At 31.4% G+C, this 26,752-nt stretch overlaps 1 protein-coding gene across 1 annotated transcript; it reads left to right on the top strand.

Moving 5' to 3' along the window:
- The first annotated feature begins 862 nt into the window (after nucleotides 1-862).
- Nucleotides 863-10,565, top strand: LOC132294084 (glycoprotein 3-alpha-L-fucosyltransferase A-like). Its single transcript, XM_059791811.1, has 7 exons — nucleotides 863-1,537; nucleotides 2,330-2,490; nucleotides 4,342-4,583; nucleotides 6,063-6,167; nucleotides 7,741-7,897; nucleotides 8,056-8,283; nucleotides 10,038-10,565. Exons 1-7 carry the CDS (start codon nucleotides 1,133-1,135, stop codon nucleotides 10,291-10,293), a joined length of 1,554 nt encoding a protein of 517 aa, XP_059647794.1. The 5' UTR covers nucleotides 863-1,132; the 3' UTR covers nucleotides 10,294-10,565.
- The last annotated feature ends 16,187 nt before the right edge of the window (nucleotides 10,566-26,752 follow it).

The raw sequence follows: 26,752 nt of genomic DNA, 5'->3' as shown, positions 1-26,752 counted from the left end.
TTTTCCTTTTTTCCTATTTGAATGTTAAGAAGCATCTCCACTCGAATCTTCAATTTTCAAGTGGCGCGGATAGTTTTAGCATACAGGTTTCCTCCAATTAAATAGTCAAATGTCTAGTTGATGTTCAATTATTATCCTCAACTTCTCCATTTTGTTTGAAATGCATAATGAATTGATAGAAAGGAAAATGCCATGATTGAAAAATGATTGTTTATTGATCGGTTCATTACCGATGAATGTCATAATAATTGAAATAAATATCATAAGAAGAGAGTCTATCTTTATTTATTTAGTCACTAAAAAGATTTTGCTGGACATTATACTGGAATGTAATCTCTATCACGATCTGTTCATAGATTGTAGATAGTGTCCGCTTTATACACACTCCATGCTCATCAAGATTTTCAAACACACATCTACTATCTCTACCCGAATCTTCAATACCAACACAACACATATAATTTTGGTATACAAGTTTCCTCCAACTGAATAATAAGATGTTTAGTTCTCATTTAACGTAGAATCATATATATCAAATTTGACATACTAGTTTTTGATAAGCTAAATAAATTGTTCCTATTATCTTAATATGTAGTCTCACATATTATTAAAACTTTTAATTTTATTTTTGTTTGTTGTTTAATTAAAAAATAAAATATTAATAAATTTAAGATAAATTTATTTTATATATAGATATATCAAAATTTCATATACCAATTTACCACTCATAACGTAAATGAATTTTTTTGAAGATTCAGGTGGGAGGAAGATGCTCTAATAATTTGTCCTTTGTAATCCCTCAAATTTTGTGATATTTGTTTATTTATAATATATATAAATATATAATTAGATGATACTAGAAATTATTAACACGGCAACAACGAGCGAAGCGAACATAGTCCATGACCATATCTGATTTTCCTCTATCTATGTTGGTCCGTCCGTAGAAAACCCTCCATGGAGGCGTGGACTTTTTGGTAGGACTATAATCTCAGCTCTACATTCACTCCTCAACATCCTCAACCCAAAATAGACGACCCACCCATGAACATCACAACCTTATAATTCCTTATTTTTTCCGTTCATTTTCAATTTTTCTTACCCAAATTTTCTGAGGAAGGAAAAAATTCTGATGGGTTTTTCCCCAAACCAAAGATTCACACGACCAGGTTCGACGCAAGAAGATTTACCCATTCACTCTTCTTCTTCTTCTTCGTCGAATAACAACAATTCCAAGAAGAGATGGTCCAATTTGATGCCCTTATTGGTAGCCCTAGTTGTTATTGCAGAGATCGGCTTTCTGGGTCGGCTCGACATGGCCAAGAACGTTGCTTTGTTCAACTCATGGGCCGAGTCCTTCTATCAGTTCACCTCGTCCTCGCCGGCGATGGTAGTCGATGAGGTCGGGTCGGACGTGTTGACTGTTGACCGGAGCTCCGAACTCGAGTCTTGCGAGGAGTGGTTGGAGAGAGAAGACTCCGTGGTGTATTCCAGGGATTTTCAGAAGGAACCCATCTTAGTTAATGGTTTTGAGGAGGTAAGCTCCGATTTTGGTAATGTATATACCACACATATATATATGTATATATTTGCTGAAACATTACTAATTTCCTTTTCTACTTTTCGTTAATTCTCACAGAAATGTTTGCTGTTAATATATATATATATATATATGTATTGTATGTAAATCTACGTACATTCATATATGTATGTGCGTTTGTATCCACGTGTGATGTATGCATGCACATTTATTTGTTGATATGGATTTTAATTTATAAGTGCCAGATGGTCTCAAATCTGGAAATTGTCACTTTTGTGCTTTAGTTGAATTGTGTTTCCATGCATGAACTGTATATTTGAAATCTTTAGCAGGGTTGTAGAAATTCTCTTTACAAGTGAATCCTTATGGTAATAGACGGACAGGACGACCAAAAATGACTTAAAAGAATTTACCCAAAAAAAAAAAACTTTAAAAAGGTAAATATATTAGGTGAAATGACATATAATAGAAAAGATTAGAGAGAGAAGTCATGTGGCCGGCCCATTTATATGGGATTAAGACAAGGAGAGAGAAGTGTATCCTTATGGTTACTCTTTCATTTCTTTTTTCTCTGGTTGCTAGTATTTTGTTAAAATGATTGAACTGCTTCAAATGACAGTCCTCAGTTGTTTCTTGTCATTTCAAAGTTTGTCCTTTGTCCAGACCCTATAACGTTTGCATTCTTTCTCTTTCTAATCTTGAATAAATTGGAATTATAACCATCTATAGATCGTAGTCTCACGTCTCATGCATATTTTCTGAAATTTCTTTTGCATGCCTTTTATCTAGGAGTGGAAGTCTTGTGCTGTGGGGTGTAAGTTTGGATTTAACCCCAATAAGAAACCTGATGCTGCTTTTGGGGTACCTCAAGAAACTGGGACAGCTAGTGTGCTTCGATCAATGGAATCATCTCATTACTATTCTGAGAACAACATTGCTCATGCACGACGGTGGGTAAGCACGCTCTGAGATGATTCATTGCACGTTCGAATTTCAAACACATTAACTGCCACACTTCTAAAGAAGTTAGGATTCTGATTAACTTGAAATGAACTTTTTTTCAACCAAAAGGGTTGGAGGACTGGTGTCAAATGTCCTGCTGATCACCTGATCTTGGTTTGATGATGTGGGTGCCATATTTCATTGCTAAGAGAGTGCATAAAAGAAATAAAATGTGGTCACTAGTTTTTCTTAAATTTAAATATGTGGGTGCGTTTGAAAATAAGTGTGAGGAGTGCATTTCTCCACTCATGATTTGAATCCCTTGCCCGTTTTTCGAAGCATCTGGAAGTCGATGCAATGCATTGCTTAAGAGCAATGCCATTTCATTTACTTGAATATTCACAGGATTCATCTTCATATTGGTCATGGCAAAAGTTTTATGTTCGCTGTCAAGCTGCCCTCTCTTCCTTTATCCGGGCTTGGGACTGGCTGTTTAAAGATAACACAGGCTGAGTTGATAGTTATAAAACACAATGTAATTAATTCACAGCCACACATAATGTATCTACTGCCTAGTTCCTGGAAAGTTCTGATGGCTGATATTGTGTGTTTGTGTCAAATAGACATTCTCACTGGTATCCACAATCACAGTGTCCATTTTTTATACACTGGTTTGTTTCTAGAAAATGTTCATTCTTTCACTATTGATTGGTTCAGATTGTATGCCTAGTTCCTGGAAAGTTCTGATGGCTGATACTGTGTTTATATCAAATACGACATTCTCACTGGTATCCACAATCACAGTGTCCATTTTTTATACACTGGTTTGTTTCTAGAAAATGTTCATTCTTTCACTATTGATTGGCTTAGATTGAAATGTTCTTGATCCGTGTACCCTTGTTTTTGGGTAAGTGTCTTCTTCTTCTTCTTCAGCACATACTTTCTTCTTCCCTGATGAAAGGTGCTAGAGCCAAACATATAGGAATCCCGAGTTTCAGACTACGAAAATCACCCTTGTCGAGCAGCCGAGCTCTACTCGATTAATGATAGCGATTAAGCTAAGAAAGTTGGTTCACTAGCTGAATAAAGTGTTTGCGGAAGTAATTGGCGGTGATTAATTGAGTATAAAAACAAGCATATATACAAAGAAAAATGAGCATGTCATTTCTGTCTGTAAACAGTGAATTTAGTCTTGCAAAATTATTAAATATGGTTTTGTTGAAAAATGAAACCTTGGCAGATCAATTTCCTACAATAAAACATATGCAATATATAGGTGGAGACATGTGTCCTCAGGCAAACTGTCTAATCCACTTGAAACATAAATTGTAGGAACTTGGATTTTTTTGCGATTTTTTAGCTGTTGTTGTTGTTGTTTTTTTTTTATTTATTTTTAATAAGTAAATTTTTTAGTTGGTTGATCAAAATCTGTTATTTCCTCCTCTTCCTTGCCTCCTCGTTACCATATTCCTCTTATCCTTCTTTTTAATCTTCATATTAACAAGTGAGTTTGTTAGAGGACAACACCATTTGAGAAAGAGTGGAAAGTTTGTCTACTTTTGGTCTTGCTGAGTGTGTCTAAGTTCCTTTACCTTACCAGAATGGAAATGACATGCCCGAGGAGAAATTAGTGGTACATCAAATTTTCTTGAATGAAATTGCTTACCTGTTGGAACTTGGGCATAGCATAATGCACATGTTAATGGAATTTATGCTGGCAATTAATATGATCTTTCGTCATATTTCTATAACAATTGTTCCCATTTGGGGATTATCTCAGAAATAGTGATTTTCTTTTTTAAAGAAAATTCTGCCCGAATATATGTGAAGCTGATAATTCAATTTTCCTCGTGTATCAGGAGAGGATATAGTATTATAATGACAACTAGTCTATCATCAGATGTTCCTGTTGGCTATTTTTCTTGGGCTGAATATGATATTATGGCCCCTTTGCAACCAAAGACTGAGAGTGCTCTGGCAGCTGCTTTCATTTCCAATTGTGGTGCTCGCAACTTTCGGTTGCAAGCTCTTGAAGAACTTGAAAAGGCAAACATTAAGATAGATTCTTACGGTGGTTGTCATCGAAACCGTGATGGAAAAGGTGTGCATGTCAAATATATATCAATAATGTTAAAGGATTTCTTTAGTTATGGAATTGCAAAATTTTATAAAATTCCTGTTTTTAGGTTAATATGTACATTCTCTAGGCAGTAGCTGTTTTTGGTAGTCTGAAAGCTTGTATTTGTTCAATTTGTTTTGCTGCAAATTGGTCTTCTTTATATAAGTTAATTATTTCATATATTGGAGTTACTCCTAGTATTGTAGTTCCAAATGTCCACATGTTTGCTCTAAAAAGTAGACTCTTCACTTTTACCCTGTAGAATACTATTTTATTTGCGTCCATATTTGGCTTTTCATTTTATGGGGATTATTGATGATTTTCTTGGTTTGCCTGTTTACAGCCCAAGTAACGAAGGGGAAGTGTTCAGCAAAGAATTCACTAGGTTTGGAAGAGAGAAAAACCGGATTGTTATTAACAAGAAGACTCTCTAAAAGCCTGAGCAGTACAACTATTTATAGTGAAAAAAAAAACCCTAAAAGGTTAACTACTAGCAAAAGACCTCTAAAAATCACAAAAATTACTAATAAGCCCCAATTCATGAAATTAGATGGCCTACCAAAAAATCAAAACAAGCTGAATCCTACTCGGTCCTAAACAAAAATCATGTGAAATTAGGAAACTCCCAGAAATGACTAAAATCAAGTGTAACCATACCGAAATAGCTAATGTATCGTAAAATTCTTTGTATGAGTCCTTGGATGCTTTAACTCCTTTATGTTCACCATAGTTTGAGTTTAGATGACATGGTGTCATGGATATGGGTGGAAAGGGCGTGTTGTTGAGAAGAGCAAAATAGGGTTTGAAGCAACTCAGGGGGTTTTCATGGTGCTTTGAAAATCAAGGTAGGATTTTAGGCTCTCTTGGGTTAGGCTGACCTTTGGTAGTCTTGTTTGTGGTGTTAACCAAGTGTATTTTTCTGGGTCCATGTGGTAGGTTACTAGGTTGTGGTTTGGACCATCGTTGTTGGTGCCTTAGGGTATGTTTGGGCCTTACACTTAGCATTTAGCTGAAATTTTCCTTTTTGTTAATTAGTTGGCCCATCATTTTGTTTTTATGGACAAGAAGTAAAATTTTAGACAACTAGGCATATGGTAGTCACATTTTGCAAATAATAGGTTATAAATTAACAAAAAAGAAAAAAAAAAATTTATAAAATTAACACAACAAAATTTGTGTTCAAAGATCTCAATATATATAATATATATTTGCAACCACCATGGATCAGCAAACACCCTATTTAATATAGATTTTGTGATCTTTGATTTTTCCATTGGTGTTTAGATCATCCCCACCACCCCCCCCCCCCCCCCCCCCCCCCCCCAATAATCTTTTGTATGTTGATTACTTCTTTAAATTTGGTAATTAGACAAAAATTTTTGCATTTGATAGTTCATGTGTATAATCATCACTTCCTAGCAAAACTTGTGTGCAATAATTTATTCTATGACTATTTTGCAGTGGACAAAGTACAAGCTCTGAAGCGCTACAAATTCAGCTTGGCTTTTGAGAATTCTAATGAGGAGGATTATGTCACTGAAAAATTCTTTCAGTCTCTTGTTGCTGGTATGAAGTTAGCATTATGTTTTCTCCATGTTGTATTCTTGATATAATTCTAGAAACTGATTGGCCCTAGCAATATTTCCATATTTATTTGTTTTATCTTATTTGGATAGTATATATATTGTTTAAATAAGTTTGTAACTAAGAAATATGGGGTGCTTCTAAGAAGAGCAATGTTTGTGTTGGGCATGTGGACATGCATTGGAGGCTGACACTTCTAGGACACTTTTGGACACATGTCAACACATCTTGGATGCATCCATAATTTTAAAATAAATTTTCTAATTTCAATATGTGGCCATTTGTACGTGATTTCTTTTAGTATGAAAAAGAAATAGTATAAATGCAAAGAATAATCAAAATTAAAGGTTTATAAAAAAAATTATGAAAAAAATTAGACCATATTTTTTAGTTTTTACTAGAAAAGAATAGAATATAGGAAGTTCTATCAGAGAGGTGGACACGGATGGAGTAAGGAATTATCATGATTATGTGTTTTCCATCTTATTTTTCCTTGTTGCCATTGCATATTTGTTGTGTGAGATCTTGGGGGGATTAATTCCTAACACGATACAGATCTGTATTCATACACGTATAATGAACAAATTTATTGTGTCCTCGCCGAATCGTTTTCTATACCATATGTGTCATCATTTATTAACGTGATTTTATGTTACAGTCGTAAAAATGTCATATTAACTTACCGTAAAGTAACTTTTTTATATATACCAACTCTCTTTTTATAAGTATATTCCTTTGCATCGTGTCCATGTGCTACTTTGCTAGGATTTCTCATGTTGGCGTGTCTGTATCATGCCATGTCTATGTCCTATGTCAGTATCCATGCTCTATAGTTTTTTAATCAGATTTTTTGTTGTATCTGGAGGTTGCTGCTAACTTTATTTTGGTTTAGAATTGGGATGCATGAACAATTTATTTCTAGGTGATAAAAATCAGAGGTTCCATTTTTTTATTTTTTATTTTTCTCTGAAATTATGAATTTGAAACCTGTCTGGGAAAATCAGATTTTTTGTTGTATCTGGAGGTTGGCTGCTAACTTTATTTTGTTTCGAATTATGATGCATTTTACTTGTCAAAAAAAAAAAAAAAAAAAAAAAGAATTGTTATGCATTTACAAATTTACTTTTTGGATGATAAAAATCAGAAGTTTAAAATTTTAATTTATTCAACTGAAAGGAAAATATCTTGAAAAAAGTTGGATCCGTGGTGCTGGAAAATATTGCTAATCTTTGGGAATAATTCTGTAAACGTTTAAGTTTGAATTTGGTTTTTGAAATAGCAATCCTTGCTAGAAAGAAAGGAAAAAGAAAAACATTAGCTTTGATTCTGGAAGTAATTGGACTAATTCGTGAGTTCATCAAATAATCTAAAATATTTTTTTAACATGCTATGAACTATGATTTGTGATATGTTGAATTATGCTGCAATTGCTTTCAGGTGCTTAATTGAGATTTGAGGGTGGGGGGGGAACATTTATAGGATGCTTTAGAAATAAGTCTTACATATGTGTAATCGTGCTGATAGAGATAAATTTATCATTTATCAAAATATGTAGGAACTGTTCCTGTGGTGGTTGGTGCTCCAAATATCCAAGATTTTTCCCCTTCTCCAGGTGCGGTTTTACATATTAAGGAACTGAAGGATGTTGATTCTGTTGCCAAGACCATGAAATACCTTGCTGAAAATGCTGATGCATTCAATCAGTCGTTACGGTGCGTTTGTATGTAATGACAATTTTAGAATGTGGATAGAATACTAAATCCATTATTTTATTATTAATGATGTCTTCCCTTCGGGGATATGTTTTGGAGTTTGCTGCTGGTTCTTTCAACTTAGGGGTTTACGTTACAAATGGGTGTTCATTTTTCAGGTGGAAGTTTGACGGTCCATCTGATTCTTTCAAGGCTCTTGTAGATATGGCAGCAGTTCACTCATCGTGCCGTCTGTGCATTTACCTGGCAACAATGGTCCATGAGAAAGAAGAAAAGAGCCCAGGTTTCCCTAAACGACCCTGCAAATGTAGCAGAAGGTCAGACACTATCTATCATGTATATGTAAGAGAGAGAGGAAGGTTTGAGATGGTGTCCATTTTCTTGAGGTAAATCTCATATGATCCTTGAAATTATACATACATAAATGTGTGTGTTTATACATCTTATGTTTGTACATGGAACGTTAGCTTTGTACATGTACCTTCCTTCCCTGAATAAGTGTCTCCATTACAACTTTTTGAGAAATACTTTTTCCCCCTTGAAAATTGCAAAGCTAACAGAACAAAATATGAACATTTACATCACCCCATTTGAATTTTTTTTCAAAATCCAAGGACAATTTGGAAAAGTTTGAATTTGAAACATTCCAAGAAGGAAAGTGGACACTTGTATTAGGACATCCTGAAAGAAAAAGGTGGACACTTATTTTGGAATGGAATGAGTACATATTTGTGCATATGTGGATTGATGAGTATATGCAATAAGAATTTACTCTCCTCCAATGTCCGTGCCTATGATATAACTTTTTTATATTTTTTATTTTTGAGACTGATTGAACACATGTTTTAATAAAGTCATTTGATTTCCCCTTCATACTTCTTTTTTAACCGAGTTAAAATATAGTCACACGTGACGTCCAGGCTTTTGCTTGTAAGTCTCTGAAAAGCATAAGCCACATGCTAAGAATTTTTTTTTTTTTGTTTAAATTAAGGGCACATCCAATATGCGTTTGACATGTGCCCAGGAGTTTACCAGGAGTGGCAACAATCATGATACCAAAACTGATTTGACTTCTCCTTAGAAGTGTCCTAGAAGTATCCTTGCTTGGGAAAAAGGAAAAAAGAGAAGAGAAGGTGCACATTATAATTGAGAAATTTCCTGCAGACTCGATAAGAACTCATTTTTGATGTTCTCATGTGGTATACAATGCTACTAGGAAATGGATATATAAATTTAAGCCTTTTATCTTTCAGTGCATCTGTTAAATGCGTATTTGTGTGGTCTAAGTTAGATAGACATTACTTTTTTTTTTTTTTTTTGTTGTTGTAATCATGTTGAACACTTTGTATCCTTGTAAAACTTATACACTCGTGACATGGTAGTTAAAAGATGTTAACAGTTGTTACCTCAAGTATATGCTGGCATACTTAAATTGTGAAATTAAAGTCAAAAGCCTAATTCACATCCATGATTGCATTGGTGATCAGAATCTACTACTGGTGCAAATGATTAGATCTGGTTGGGGTCTTGTAGGCTCAAATTTTATGCATTTTCAAATGTTAGCAGAATCCAATATATTTGGTTACCTGGCAAGAAAAATTGTACTTGATTTATTCAATTTTTTTATCCAGCTAAACTTGGATCCTAAAACTTAGTCCTTTATTGCAAGTTTATGTTTGTTTTGAAATGTTTATAGTCACATCTAGTGGTTGGATTCCTTGATAGAATGAAACCATTCTGCTTGGTCATTGTAGGCTCTGAAATGAGTCATATTATTCTCAATAGCACTCAATTCTCTTCCACCTTTGTGGGTTTGGGTGCTAGCCGTGATAGTTAACTGAGTGTAAATTCAAAGAGGCAAGAACTAGCAACCCAGGTAGGACAATGAAAGGGACATAACAGCAGGTGTTCTCAGTACTAGAGGATTTGAGGAAATTGGATGGGGTAGACACATTTTTTTTTTTCTTCCTGCTTGTCGGTAGACACATATTTAATCAAAAGATCCACATATTCTTCTTCCTTCTCTTTTATTTTTTTTTTCCTGCTTACCTTTTCTAATTGCAAAAGTCGAGCATTCTAAAAGGATTGGTTTGTTGTTTTAGAGGTGTCAAGAATTCTGATATCTTACTTTCCTGGGCAGATCATCAAATTTCACTCTGGAGGCCTTGGAATCTGCTGTGCTCCTGAAGTTCAAGTCCCTGAAACATGTTCCCATCTGGAAACAGGAAAGACCGGAAAGCATAAGAGGAGGGGATGAGCTCAAAGTTTACAGAATATATCCTGTTGGTATGACACAGAGGCAGGGTTTATTTACTTTCAGATTCAGTGGGGATGCTGAATTTAGGAGTCATGTGGAAAACAACCCGTGTGCAAAATTCGAGGTCATTTTTGTCTAGACTGAGGCCCTCATTTCCTTGGCTCGAAGCAATTGCCAATTTCATAATTTGCTGCTGAAATCTTTTTCGCAGATGGGTCTGTCGGTTTTTGCCTTCTCACTTCAACTTCCCATATGCATTATTTTCATACGATTCAAAATATGCAAAATTACTGTAGTGAAGAAAAACTTAAAAGTACTAGAGATTTTGATCTTGTACATGCATAAAACTTTTTCCTGTTTAGATGCATCAGTAATTTTTTAGATCAAGTTTATACAGGGTTTTGTTTTTCACTTGGATCATGCTCACAGATAGGGCTTGAAATGGAAGAGGTTCAACCCGAGATCCGATTTTATTTGAAGTCCATTTAAACGAATTTGATTCTTAATTTTGAATCCAAATTCAAATTGGGTCAGATATGGATCTTGATGTAGAGATCCATCATCCTTCACCGATTTGGATTGCGTATGGATTTGGCTAACATTGGAATTGATCTGATTTCTTTCGAGATTCAACCTAAGTCGGTCAAGTATATTTTAGTAATTTGGATATTGTTTAAAATTTTAAAATATATGGATGGATATGAATCATGTCTATGGGATCCGTTTTGAATCTGGATTAGAATATGAATCCTAAATACTAAAATGTGGATCTGGATATGGATTCACATGAATCCGCTCTAGATCTGATTGATTTGGGGACCTAAATGAAGCAGATCTTGTAACTGATCATGTTCTTCTATGTTGATGTAACCTAATATTGCATTTCTTTGATATGTTAGTGTGCCACTTTACTAGTGGAAAAGATAGAATACCAGAAGTACAAATTACTGTTTATTTTTAATATATATATTTTTATATAATTTTAAAAAAATCCAACTATTATATATCTATATCTATAATATTATTAAATGTGCAAAGTGTTTCAGTATTTATTTATTAATTGATATAAATTCTATAAAATTCGTAATTACTTAATAAATTAAAATTAATTCAAATTAACAAAATATAAAAAGAGTTTAATTCAAATTACAAATTTCAGAATGTTTTTAAGTAAAAATGATTACATAAAAGCCTCTTATAAAACTATAGAGTTAAAGAAATAATAATCACACCTTCTCAATCTTTTGGTTAAGATCAAGTGTAATACTAAATTTTTTTGGGTCGGCCTTTTGGCTAACCTTTCTTGGTCTTTTGGTTAAGATCAAGTATAGTACTATTTTTAAAATTAATTCAAATTAACAAAATATAAAAAGAGTTTAATTGAAATCACAAAGTCCCACATTGGTTTTAAGTAAAAAGGATTACATGAAAAATGTGCAAAGTGTTTCAGTATTTCAGTATTTATTTATTAATCGATATAAATTCTATAAAATTAAAATTAATTCAAATTAACAAAATATAAAAAGAGTTTAATTCAAATTACAAAGTCCCACATTGGTTTTAAGTAAAAAGGATTATATGAAAGCCTTTTATAAAATTATAGAGCTAAAGAAACAATAATCACACATTCTTAGCCTTTTGGCTAAGATCAAGTGTAGTACTAAATTTTTTTGGATCGGCCTTTTGACTAACCTTTCTTGGTCTTTTGGCTAAGATCAAGTGTAGTACTACTTTTAAAATTAATTCAAATTAACAAAATATAAAAAGAGTTTAATTCAAATTACAAAGCCCCACATTGGTTTTAAGTAAAAAGGATTACCTTAAAGCCTCTTATAAAACTATAGACTTAAAGAAATAATAATCACATCTTCTCAGCCTTTTGGCTAAGATCAAATGCAGTATTAAATTTTTTGGGTCGGCCTTTTGGCTAACCTTTCTTCGTTTTTTAGCTAAGATCAAGTGTAGTACTACTTTATCGGCCTTTTAGCTAAGATCAAGTGTAGTACTAAATTTTTTTGGGTCGGCCTTTTGGCTAAGATCAAGTGTGGTACTACTTTCTCAGCCTTTGTGCAAAGAGGATTATATGAAAGCTTCTTATAAAATTATAGAGTTAAAGAAATAATAGTCACACCTTCTCGGCTTTTTGACTAAGATCAAGTGTAGTACTAAATTTTTTTAGGTCGGCCTTTTGGCCAACTTTTTTTGGTCTTTTGGCTAAGATTAAGTGTAGTACTACTTTTAAAATTAATTCAAATTAACAAAATATAAAAAGAGTTTAATTCAAATTACAAAGTCCCACAATGGTTTCAAATAAAAAGGATTACATGAAAGCCTCTTATAAAATATAGAGCTAAAGAAATAATAATCACCATTTCTCGGCCTTTTGACTAAGATCAAGTGTAGTACTAAATTTTTTTGGGTCGGACTTTTGGCTAACATTTCTTGATCTTTTGGCTAAGATTAAATATAGTACTACTTTCTCGGCCTTTGTGCAAATAAGGTTACATGAAAGCCTCTTATAAAACTATTGAGTTAAAGAAATAATAATCACACCTTCTCGGCCTTTTGGCTAAGATCAAATGTAGTACTAAATTTTTTTGGGTCGGCCTTTTGGCTAACTTGGTCTTTTGACTAAGATCAAGTGTACTACTACTTTTAAAATTAATTCAAATTAACAAAATATAAAAAGAGTTTAATTCAAATTACAAAGTCCCACATTAGTTTTAAGTAAAAAAGATTATATGAAAGCCTCTTAGAAAACTATAGAGCAAAAGAAATAATAATCACACATTTTCGGCCTTTTGGCTAAGATCAAGTATAATACTAAATTTTTTTGGGTCGGCCTTTTGGCAAACCTTTCTTGGTCTTTTGGCTAAGATCAAATATAGTACTACTTTCTCGGCCTTTGTGCAAATAAGGTTACATGAAAGCCTCTTATAAAACTATTGAGTTAAAGAAATAATAATCACACCTTCTCGGCCTTTTGGCTAAGATCAAGTGTAATATTAAATTTTTTTGGGTCGGCCTTTTGGCTAACCTTTCTTGGTCTTTTGGCTAAGATCAAGTGTACTACTGCTTTTAAAATTAATTCAAATTAACAAAATATAAAAAGAGTTTAATTCAAATTACAAAGTCCCACATTAGTTTTAAGTAAAAAAGATTATATGAAAGCCTCTTAGAAAACTATATAGCAAAAGAAATAATAATCACACCTTCTCAGCCTTTTGGCTAAGATCAAGTGTAATACTAAATTTTTTTGGGTCGGCCTTTTGGCAAACCTTTCTTGGTCTTTTGGCTAAGATCAAGTGTAGTACTACTTTCTCGGATATAAATTCTATAAAACTCAAAATTACCTAATAAAATTAAAATTAATTAAAATTAACAAAATATAAAAGAGTTCAATTCAGATTACAAAGTCCCACATTGGTTTTAAGTAAAAAGAATTACATGAAAGTCTCTTATAAAACTATTAAGCTAAAGAAATAATAATCACACTTTTTCGGCCTTTTGGCTAAGATCAAGTGTAGTACTAAATTTTACAGTATACTACTACTCACACAAAATATAATAAATTCAAATTATACTATACTACTCACACAAAATATAATAATTTTAAATAACAAATTATATTATACTACTCTCATTAATTATTATATCCCACGTTTGCAGTAGGAATGGATTCAAAACCTAAACCAAATCCAAATGGACCAAGAAATTCTTTCCATACTTGAGAACAAACATATTTAATTAAGTACCATATTTGATCTGAACATTTCAGAATAGCTTTAGAGTTACTGTTGAAAATTCAATCTATAATCAATTGTGCTTGACCAAATGGTCCATATATTAAATTATTTGTCAATTTTCATATTTTTTATTTTATAAAATCCTTGATGTAAATGACTCGTGAGTTTATTGCTATAAGCCACACTAAAAATGATATCTTGGAAAGCAAAATTAATACATCAAACGACAAAGACCAACCAATATGTAATAACCAACCAAGCAGGAAAAGCAAAATACAAAACAACCTCTCCTAATTTGAGAACCCCCAAAGCTCTGAAACTTACCACATGCTTCCTCGGTAATAATGTCATGCCCCAAAAATTCTAATACAAGAACCCTTGTCTTATACTAAAATCTGGTACGTGACTCACATCATACATCCACAATAATCCATAGTTAAATTAGTAAGAATACATTTAATTTAAAAATCCAACAGAAATCTATTACATCCCCAACAAAATAGAATTTCATCAACTAAGTGAATCTTATTACAAAGTGTTTGCTGGGAAATAATAATAAAACCAAAATGTGGAAAATCCAGAAAAATCTCCATCTCCCATTAAGCCTCTTTTGCAAGCTAAAACCATGTGCACCTGAAAGTAATAAAGGAGTGAGCTCACAAACTCAGCAAGAAATTGGTAAACACTATCATGATTCAGCAAGTCAATCCTTACTTATAATCCGTATATATATACATATATAAGTGACCACGAAATATCTACTAATTGTCGTCATTCTATAACAGTAACTCAACCTGTAAACTTGTAGCCCATCTAGAATTTAAATTACTAAAATTCAACTTACCTCACATGAGCCCCTGGCTCCCCTCAATCAGTTGGCATTCTAATGCCATTACCTCACATGAGCCCCTGGCTCCACTCCGAATAAATGGTGTGAATTGCATAGTCCCTGACTACCAAATACACACATGTGGCTGGGTTGTACGTCTACTCACCCAGATGGCCCCTGACCACGTCCACATACTAAGACACCTTTAGCCCAATGGCCATAACAAAAGAGTAATTCACTCCCGTAGACAGTCCCTGACTGCACTCAACAAACTCATCATTATATAAGTCCTGCTCCAACTTGTTTAATCACATCAATTAAACACTGAATATATTTAAATAATTCCTACTCATAATATTATGAGTTAATCAAACACCTTAATTAATAATTAATTAATTAATTAATACCAACATACTAGTACCAACTCATAGTCCTAATTACAATAAATTGCAAACTTATACTCTAAATTTCAACCTCAATATCATATATTCTAACCCAACTAATTTGCATGGAGTTCTATTCATAATTAATGTCCGTCAAAACACTACTTCCCCAACTCCTTCACTCCAATTTCTCAGTCATGGATCACAAAGTCCTAAACTTACTGATGTAACTACATATGATTACATAGCTTCACTTGCTCCCACAATCTAGTTGTAATATCTATTGGATATGCTAACTTAATCTCACACATGCCTTGGTACATATATATATATATATATACACACACACACACATATATAGGCAATTGTCCACCTATATAATTATATAGTAAATAATTCCATCATAACCTATATGCACATACCCACGTCAAAATCCACAGTTCACTCAACTAAGATTTGCATTCTTCATTAAATACTTACTTCCATAATCCACCAATTATCATTCAAAATTTGGTGCCTTCAGATATAACTAGCAGGTTATTTAATCACAAGAATTAATAAAATAGCCTATATATAGAATCATTCATATATCTCTTCCATGTGCCCCGATGTATTATTAAAGGAGTCATCCAGGTGTAATTTCCATATGTGCGTAGAACAACGCCTTTAATCCTAAGAAAGCACTCTACGTTGACATATTTCTCAATTTTCTATTAAACCAGTGATCGCGGTGTTTTAATACTACACATGATCGAATACGCATAATCACATTCCTAACATGAGTTAATTAATCCTATAATTAAAATTAGATGACATAATAGATTATACTATATACACGAGATCAAAATAAGAATTAACTTGCCTGTAATTGCAATCGGTTTAAGCTTCTTTGCTTCCCTACGACAAATTTGCCTTCTCTCCGATAAACGTGAAAAATCCCAAAGATAGTAGCGTAGATAAAAAAAAACTAAATACAACTAATTCTAGATATATAAATAGTGGTTGTGTTCAATAAGAACTCTTTAAAATTCAAACTAAACTGAATGATATAGGGTTAGCTCCGTCAAATAACCTACGTTAGATAAACTAGTCAAATAACCTAAGCATTCCTTATCGTAGCTTTATTTCCTTTATATATATAACTTACGATATATATATATAACACGTCTCTTACGGTTGTTACAAATAAATTACTAAATTATAATAACAGTAATTACCTAATAAAATTCTAATTAACAAAATATAAAAAAAGTTTAATTCACAATTCAAATTATACTATACTACCCTCATTAATAAAAACCTATTCATAAAAAGAGTTTAATTCACAATAAAGGGTTTAATTATTATATCCCACAATCAATAAAGAGTTTAATTAAAATTCAAATTATACTAAAATTCAAAACATATAATAATTAAAATTCAAATTATATTCAAAACCTAATAATTAAAATTCAAATTATACTATACTACAACTACTAAACCTAACACGATTATAGCACGCAAAATATAATAAATTATAATAACAGTCCCAGCAGGAAGGAATTGAAAACGTAATAAAATTCAAAACCTAACACGATTGCAGCATGAAGGGATTCATGGCGAGGGAGAAAAAGAGTCCATTTTGGATATTAATTAAATCTATATTCTCTCTATAAGTATAAGTCTTTTTTTGGCTTCATTTAATCACATCAATTTTCAAGGTACGTGCATTGTTTTATTTTTTGCTCATGCATTGTTTTATTATTAATCTTATGTTTTGATCATGCATTGTTTTATTATATATATTGCTATATTTAATGTATATAAAAATAAAAAAATCTAATGAATTGTCTTTCTCTTCTTCTTCTTATTATTAATCTTATGTTTTGATCATGCATTGTTTTATTACATATATTGCTACATTTGATACATTTAATGTATACAAAAATAAAATAAAAAAAACCTAATCAATTGTCTTTCTCTTCTTCTTATTAGTCCAAGTTTTGCTAAGATCGGAACCTTTTTTTGTAAGGTACGTGCCACCCCCACTCCATATTGGTAGAGTAATTCATTGATTTTGTAATTATAATTTTTTTTTATTTATTAAATTTGAATATTGTTATTGTTCTCTCAATAAAATAAATTTAATTGATTTTTTTTTTTCTTTGTCTCTTTAATTAGTGCTAGCCATCTTTTACATGTAATTTTTTTTTGATTAAATTGAATATTGTTATTGTTCTCTCAATATAATAAATTTAATTGAATGGTTTTTTTTGTTTTTTCATTGTCTCTTTAATTAGTGCTTAAATTGCCTGATTATTTGATAGTTGTGTTTAAATGCACTCAATTCATTACCTTCTCTGTTAGAATCAGATGTTCTCATCTTTATTTTTATCTTTATTAATCCACTCACTCAACTTCCCCATCGTTGTAAACATCCATATCATAAACAGTTATAACTCTAAAGACAAACATATAGTGTTGGTGGACAAAAAATTGCTTGATATTCTCAACAACAAAAAAAAAAAAAAAAAAATCATTTGGTTTAATTTATTTTGAAAGCTAAGTTAGGAAAAAGTTGCATTCTATCTTTAGAGTTCGTGAAATCTGCACCAGACATGCCATATATCACTAAGATTATTTGCTAAATTATCAATAGAAGGGAACGTAAAGTTCTTACAACCTGAATGGGACTTGTAATTTTATAAATAATTTATTCAAGTCTGACCAACCAAAGGTGCCCTTACAATTTTGTTCAACCAGAGCACTCCCTTAAACATTATTTTGTGCTAGAGTTTTATAGAAACTCTTTTAATAATAGTATATATTTATTAGGTAATTTGTAATTTGAATTTTATTAGGGAATTTCAAAGTGGTGATTGATTTTATTAGATAATTTGAAAGTGGTGATTTGATTCTAAGCTTGTTTTTATTTTTTTCATTGTCTCTTTAATGGTAAACATTTTTTACATTTTATAAAAGCATGTCTAACATATCTCTTTATCTATACATATGTTTAAATTTGTTAGTCACACTTGAATGGCACCCACACATAAACAAAATCAAAGATGTTCAGACAATAGAAAATATTATGCAAATTTATCTACCGAGGAAAGACGGAAGAGGATCCACCAGTGATACTTTAAACATCTTTCCTGCCATGCTGCGTAACTATTGGGTGAACCTCTCATTATATCTTAAGGCCTTCCATTATCATAGGCTTTTAATTCACTTATTTGCTTTGGTCATGACCAATGATACTGTTTTTGATATTTAGGTCTTAAAACATTTATGAAACACTCTTTGACGGATTACAGCAGAGATTGTGCTTTGAAATCTATACTCTTTCTATATATATAAATCTTTTTTTCCCTTCATCTAATAACATCAATTTTCACTCTCTTCCTATATATATAAAAGTCCCTTCCGTGATTTTTAATTATTAGGTTTTGAAATATGTACTCTTTCTACATATATAAGTCTTTTTTTCCGTTCATTTAATCACATCAAATTTCTGAATTTTAATTATTAGCTTTTGAATTTTATAAAGTAATGGACTGTTTTTATATTTTGTGTCTAGCCCTTCCGTGAATTTTAATTATTAGGTTTTGAAATCTATACTCTTTATATATATATAAGTTTTTTTTTGCCTTGATCTAATCACATCATTTTTCTGTAACTCATTAGCTATGTCTTCCTCATGCATTGTTTTATTATTTGCTTATGCATTGTTTTATTATATATATTGCTACATTTAATGTATACAAAAATTAAAAAAAAACCTAATCAATTGTCTTTCTCTTCTTCTTCTTATTATTAATCTTATGTTTTGATCATTCATTGTTTTATTATATATATTGCTACATTTAATACATTTAATGTATACAAATATTAAAAAAAAAAAAAAAACCTAATCAATTGTGTTTCTCTTCTTTTTATTAGTCCAAGTTTTGCCAAGATCAGAGCCTTTTTTTGCAAGGTACGTGTTACCCCCACTCCATATTGGCAGAGTAATTCATTAATTTTGTAATTATAATTTTTTTTTTGATTAAATTTGAATATTGTTATTGTTCTCTTAATATAATAAATTTAATTGAATGTTTTTATTTTTTTCATTGTCTCTTTAATTAGTGCTAGCCATCTTTTACATATAATTTTTTTTTGATTAAATTTGAATATTGTTATTGTTCTCTCAATATAATAAATTTAATTGAAAGTTTTTGTTATTTTTTTCATTGCCTCTTTAATTAGTGCTTAAATTGACTGACTATTTGATAGTTGTGTTTAAATGTACTCAATATATAAAGGAGTGTGCACAAGGAGTATGAATTGAAGTTTCTTAATAACACCTCAATTGGAGTTGAAGAGCTTGAAATAGTAAGCTTAGAAATAATAAACTTTAATTTTGTGGATTTCAAGAAGCTGAACAAGTACACTAATGCAAAAGAAAATATGGGTTAGTTTTCATTTAATTATCAACTCTCCATATATATGTTCTCTCTTGTACATATATAAAATTAAAATAAAAATAAATTTTTTTATTTTTATTTAAATTAATTGCTATATATAATCTTTTTCTTTGAGCATGTTCATATATAACTAAACATATATGCCAGATAAAATTTGTTTTTATATTTTTATATTGCAGATTTCTTGGTGCAAAATATACACTATTTGTAGAAAGAGAACATGTTTTTTTGTTTTATTTATTTAATTATTTTATAAGATAATTTATATGTGGACAGGTCCAAAGAGAACATAAATAACAAAGATATAAGAAGTTTGATTTCCAGTACAAAAGATCAAAATTTCAATGGTGCTGAAAAAGTCAAACTTCAAGACATAATAGAAAAATCTACAATGTCCTTTGAGGTATTAATTTCAGTATATTTCTTAATCTTTCTTAATCGTACATTACATTTTTATATTCAATTTATATATTGAGAAGTTATTTTGTTGCACAGCTTGCAGAAAACAAATTACTCTTTTGAAGCAACAATTGAAAATGTCGTTAATGACCACGAACCGTGGTACGACGCCTGTGAGAAATGCAACAAGAAAATAAAAGTTGAAAAAGATATATATTGTCCTCAATGCAACACAACTGACCCAAAATGTATTCAAAAGTATTATTATATCCTAAAACCTTATTATTGTATTTATTTCAATGGTTTAATAATATTACAAATACATAATTCTTTATTTTTACTCATATGCAGATTCATGATGATAATTAAAGTGCGAAGTATGGAACAAATTGTAACACTTGCAACCCTAATAGTGTTCAATGATTGCCAAACATTAATTGTTCACTAGATGATTTACTACAATTACAAATTGAGGTAATTTCCTACCCTTATTCATAAAATTTTAATTAAATTAAAAAAAATACTTACTTGAATTTCTTAATAGCTCTAAATTATATTTCTTCTTTTTGCTGGACATGGATGAATTTAGTAACAAAGCGACAAGCGGGAAATCTTTTCTTTTTCTAGTGAAGATAGACAATACTCAACAAGAAGTTGTAAAAACTTATTTTGCGGTGGAAGAATTAAAAGAATTGACACTTGACAATAATTCATTTCATGAAGAAATTAGATATGCAAAAAAGATAAAGATTGAGAAATAAATAATTTAGGAATACTTTTATTTTCAAACCGTTATAGTTTTGGATTTTCTAATATATTTTGTTTCTTTTAAGGTGACAATTATTACAATCTAAATATTGTTGGTATCATTTCGGATTTTATAATATATAGAATTTTTATATAGTATTTATTTATGAATGTTTTGTAAATTATAGAATTTTAATTTTCATATATTTTTTAAAATGTTTATAGTTTTCATTCATTTATTAATGGAAAATCTTATTTTGTTTCTTTTGAGGTAACAATTATTACTCTCTAAACATTGTTCATATGAATACTTTTATTTTCAAAGAGTTATAGTTTAGGAATTCATTAAGATGACAATTAATACACTTTAAACATCGTTGATAAAAATTCATTTAATATCCGACAATATCATACAACGAATATATCGATAAGTTACAAAACATTCAACACGTGCATTTTACTAGTGTGTGTATATATATATATATATATATATATATATATATAAACCCATTGTTTAGTAGTCTAATTCTACTAGCCTACTTCCTCCTCTATCAAAATAGAGGCTCGAGACTTCAAAAAAATAAAATAATAAAAATCGATTTAAGTACGTATATATGTTATATAAAGCGATCTCTATTTTTATTAAAAAATTGTACTCCCTTATAATTTCTCTCTTTGCATATTAAGCAATCAATACAATTTACCGCCATTAAAGTTCAAACACAATTTGGGAATGAGGATTCATCACGAAGGTCACCACCATCTTCAAAGCTGCCCAAAGTTTTGTAGCTCATTGATGCCACTTAGATTATTCATTTTCTTTATAGAAAAAACTACATAGTAGTAGAGTTAGGAATCTTAAATAACAAAATGATCTATTTTCAAAATTCAGTTTTCATTTTGATTGAATTAAGTAAAATAATTACATATGCATCACGAATTATTATTAAGTCCCAAAATACCCTAACAATGACAACTTCAAAAATTGAAAGATTTGTTTCCTGAATTCTTATTTTTCTTTTGTTAATATCGTGTGAAGAATAGTAACTTTAGTACTAGCTCATTTCTTTTTACGGAGTATCATGCTAAATATGACTTCTGGGCTTTGATAACTTGTTTTGCAGTCTAAAGAAGATTTGTCCGGTTGGAACAACATTTTATACAATAGGTAGCGTTTACTTACCTGATTGCATACTGGGTCTGGCCCAAATAGAAGCCTTTCTCAAGGCTGGACCAGGAACTCGCAACTATATTATTTCCACTGGGTCTTGGGCAATTTCGGTCCAAAAATTTTATTCGTTTCTTCTAAAAGAATTGATAAAACGTTTATATTTTAAAACAAAGAACAAACTTCATTTTCACTAAGCTTGTCCCAAATGGTACTCTTCTTATCATCTTCATACCACGTGATGATGATGACGAGGTCACTAACAAGTAACAATAACTAGATTGAGGTACACAGCTTCTGCAAGCATCTATAAATAAATTAGGCTTAGAGGGAGAGATATTTAAGTAACTGATAAGCCAACAACTTGCTTAACCAATTAGTAGAAAAGTAGTATACAAAAAGTTACGGAAATGAATCATTCAAATAAATATATATAATGATGTCGTATCAATGGTTGGTCGGTACGCAGTACCCCTCTAGGAATAGAGAGGATCCTTATCTAGGACCAAAGATGGTAGTAAAGTGGTATTTCGCGGCTTTCAAAGTAGAAGATGAATGGTTGTAAGTATTGGTAGGGCAAAAGTAGTAGTAATTGTAGTATGGGGCAAATGAAGAAAGATCTAGAGTAGATTTGGTTAAACCTGCACTGCATTCACCACCACCAGGTACAAAAAGATGTGGGTTTCTGATGGTCCATGGTCTCAATTATGAATGGACAGTGACACCTGAGGACTCATCCTCATTCTCAGAAAAACAACTATTTGAGCCTCCATTTGAGCCAAGGGAATCTTGGCACCAACTCCTGCCACCCAAAAAAAGGTATCAACTCCTGTGCCAATGGTGGGGGAACACAAGTCACACTCTACCTATCTAAAACTCTAAAACAATATCAGAGAGGTATTGGTGGAGTATAGAGGGAGGGTGATTGAGTGGGTGGGGTGGAGTGGGATGATATGAATCACCAGCAATGGCCGTATATTCCAAAAGTGCAATCAAAATATGGATCAGCTTTATATATCTTGTTTGGCTAATTTCGGCAGATGAGCATCATTCTGGGTATCTGGAAGCACTTGGTTTCTGTTTGTTTTCTGGGAAAAGTTGAGAATCTTTTCTCTTTCTCAGTGAACGTACTCTTCTGCCACCACCAGTTTGGCATTATTGCCACTTGGAATATTGAATAAGGGGACTGCATATATGGTTGGCTTGTTGATGGACACTCCACCCCCACCCCCATTGCAGTCATCAAACAAGACATTACTTCTCCTCTCCTTTGCTTGGGTCAATTTGTCCATATTCTTAAGTCAATTTGGTACAGTATTTGCTTGGATTGTGAGTTTTGAATTTAGCCTCCTTGTTCAGTTATGGTCTGAAACCCAAAAGTAATCAAAGGGGGTCCGGAGACTCAGTTCCAACCATTTTTCTTTTTACTTTTCCAGAACAGAGCGTGAAAAGACATAAAAAGTATATTAGGGTTAGGGTTAGGGCTAGGGTAGGCTTGTACATTTATTTTTGAGTGAATTTTTTTACGTATTCACGTAAATGTAGTACAAGCTCTCTATGTTAAATTCTTTATCACATTGTTATGAACTGTGACATCTCATACTACAATTCTGAAAATGTGTTTGGAACAAAATGGGAAACACCGAAAAGTGTTTATAGTATATGTATACACATATACATATACAATTGTGGGATGCCAATTTGCTAGTCATAAAGTGAATGGATAGATTAGTTTGAGGTTTAGACTTTTGAGTCAGCAAATTTGAGTCTATTCTTTAGAATGGATTGGTGTGAGTTTACGAATAGGATAGGAATTAAAAGTGTTTATTTAAACCTTTTCCTCTTTATCTCTATCCATTACGCCGTCGGATAAATAGATGATGCTCATGTAAAATCGATGGGCCCCGCCCTTTTATGCGGGTGTTGTATGTAGAAAAAGGTGACAGATTTTGTGCTGTTGGAGCACAAACGACAAGCCGTGACAAACCCATTCTCCTTCAAAGCGTGCCTAGTATACTGTATCAAAATAGTCTGGATAGGCAAACTCAAGGCGTTCAAATTTATTATAATATAAATAAAAAATGTCAATAATTCTAGTTCGAGATAAATAGTGTCTTTCTGAGTCCTTAAAGATTAGTCGGGAATATACATCCCGTTCATATAACTTATTATATAAAATAATAATAATAATAATAATATTTGTGTTTGGATAGGCAAACTCAAGGTATTCAGATTTATTACAATATAAATAAAAAATATCAATAATTCTAATTCGAGATAGGTAGCGTCATTCTGAGTCTCTAGAGATTAGTCGGGATGTACATCCCGTTCATATTATATAAAATAATAATAATAACAATAATATTTGTGTTTGGATAGGCAAACTCAAGGTATTCAAATTTATTACAGTGTAAATAAAAAATACCAATAGTTCTAATCCAAGATAGATAGCATCTTTCTTGTGTTCTGGAGATTAGTAGGGGATGCGTTCATATAAACTTATTATATAAAATAATAATAATAACAATAATATTTTTGTAAAATGTTGATAATGGAGTGATTTAATATGAGAAGAATGAAAGCTGAGAAACCAGAGGAGGCCCACTATCACGGGTGAGAAAGTGATGGCAATGGGGCTTTTATCCTACAGAGAAGAATCGTGTGGTCAGTGCCGTACTGCTACTTGGCTCTTTTTCCTATTGTCAGCCAATCTCTTTGCAGATTCACTTCATTTTTACCATTATTTAGTCTATATACATGTGCATATATATATATATATATATATATAATCATTGAGTTTGGAAGAAATAATATTCGTTTTGGTTTGCCCTACTTGGCCCACTCTTATTCTGGATATCTTCTTATTCATTGGCCCGTCCAATGAGTATATCTTATTTGATTTGATTCGAGAATTTCAAATTCTATTGTTTAAAATTGTTGAAAATATAATGGAATCTTGATAAACGGATCTTCTCGGATGTTAGATTTAGTAAGAAAAGAGTCCGAATGGAGAGTGAGTTTTATATAAGCACTCGCGTAAATCAATGATTGACGGCAAATCCTTTATTCAGTGCTCTTCCCCTATTTAATGAAAGTCTAATGCACAATAATAATAATAATATAAAATATAAATAAAAAAAGAAAAAAAGATAGAGATCACACTTATTAGTAGAGCCCATTTATGGGATGATATATATCCAACTTTTACTATGCACAAGAAAGAATGCAAATTCCTATGTATAACGTCCCAACAAGTTGTTGATCATTTAATCAAATTTTACATTGTATTCACTTTGATTAGGTGAAGTTTAATTTTCACTTGACTGGGTGGTTTTTTCCTTTTAACAAATGGACGAAAATTCAATTGTTTCGCCTGACCATTCATGTTTGCAAGTGTAATACATCAAATCGAAATTACTCTCCATTTCAAATTAAGTGTTCTGTTATGAAAAACGTGACTCACAAATAATTCGAAAAACATAACACTTAAATTAGGATGGAAATAGTATAACGTTTTGAGTTCTTACAACATATTAAATTGGGGTTCGACGAAAAAAAAAAAGACCCGTGTGTAGCAACCCCTATAATAACAAATGATTGCGCTTCAAAAAATTGATTTATGGATGTTGGAGTTTTGGGGTATCTAATGTTATTGCAATATAGGAGTCGTACATATTGCTATAAAAATTCCTATGGTTTATTATTATTATTATTATTGGCATTATTATTATTATTATTATTATTATTATTATTGGCAAGAAACTCACACACTCATTTTTCTCTTTTAGAAATTCAAACTTTTACCATTCATTTTGGAAAGTAGAAAATATACCACTGAACCACAAGGCCTTTGATTAAAGGGCAAATTACATCCAACACCCATGTGGTTTACATATTATGCACTTAAATAGAAGTATGGACAATATAACAGTAAGGTCCAAATTGACTAGTTGACTTTTGGAAATGAAATAAATTTACATATATGACCTTAAGGCACTTAACCATTATTTAAAAAAAAAAAAAAAAAAGATTGGAAGGAAGGTGATGAGGGTAACTTACAACGCAATTTGGCGGTAGACAATAGAGCAATTTGGAACATGAATATGCTTGTTGGCATTGGTGCTTAAGAACTTATATGATGTAATATTTATAACTTGTTGGTCTGTATAAGTACTTGGTGAATTAGTAAGAATAATATAATATATTGTACCACACTTCAAAAAATACCACACTACATGACCAATGTATACACAAGCATATACTAACATGATCATAGTTGAAACACAAAAAATGAATATGCTAATGGTCTTGGTTATTCCTAATATGGCCTAAGTTGTGTAGTTACATGCAAAACACAGATTAATGTAAGACATTGGTTTGACGGACCATTGATGTTCCATGTAAAACTTAATTCAAATAGTGGAGAAAAAAGTTTTGCATAGCGGGACGTAGAGATAAAGAGAAATGGTATTTTTGTCCTTTTTGAATGATGTAATTTCAATTCAACTAATGGATAATTTGGTCTTCTCACAATAACAAGGTTATTTTTATCAAAAAATATAATTATCCTACATTGATTTGATGCATCATTTAAGATTAAAACCATAAGGGTAGTTGACGAATAAATCACACATATTTCTATTTAGGTGTACAAAATGAAAACTTTGCGCGTGCGCGAGAGAGTATTTCAGAATGATTGAGAAATCTTGCAAATAGCTCCTGGGTCTTATAGAAGATAATTGGTTTTTCTTGGTGGACCTATACATTTTATCAAACCATATTAAATGTTTTTTTTCTTTTCCTTTTGAAACTCAAGTTGTGCAAGTGGTGACGACCAATAAATTGGCATATCAAAGGACATGACATTTATCTTAATTT

The sequence above is a fragment of the Cornus florida genome, unplaced genomic scaffold (assembly GCF_030987335.1).
Source record: "Cornus florida cultivar Cherokee Brave unplaced genomic scaffold, ASM3098733v1 CherokeeBrave_3.0.0_Hap2_Chr02, whole genome shotgun sequence".
NCBI classification, from domain to species: domain Eukaryota; kingdom Viridiplantae; phylum Streptophyta; class Magnoliopsida; order Cornales; family Cornaceae; genus Cornus; species Cornus florida.
This window is presented reverse-complemented; position numbering and strand designations above follow the sequence as displayed.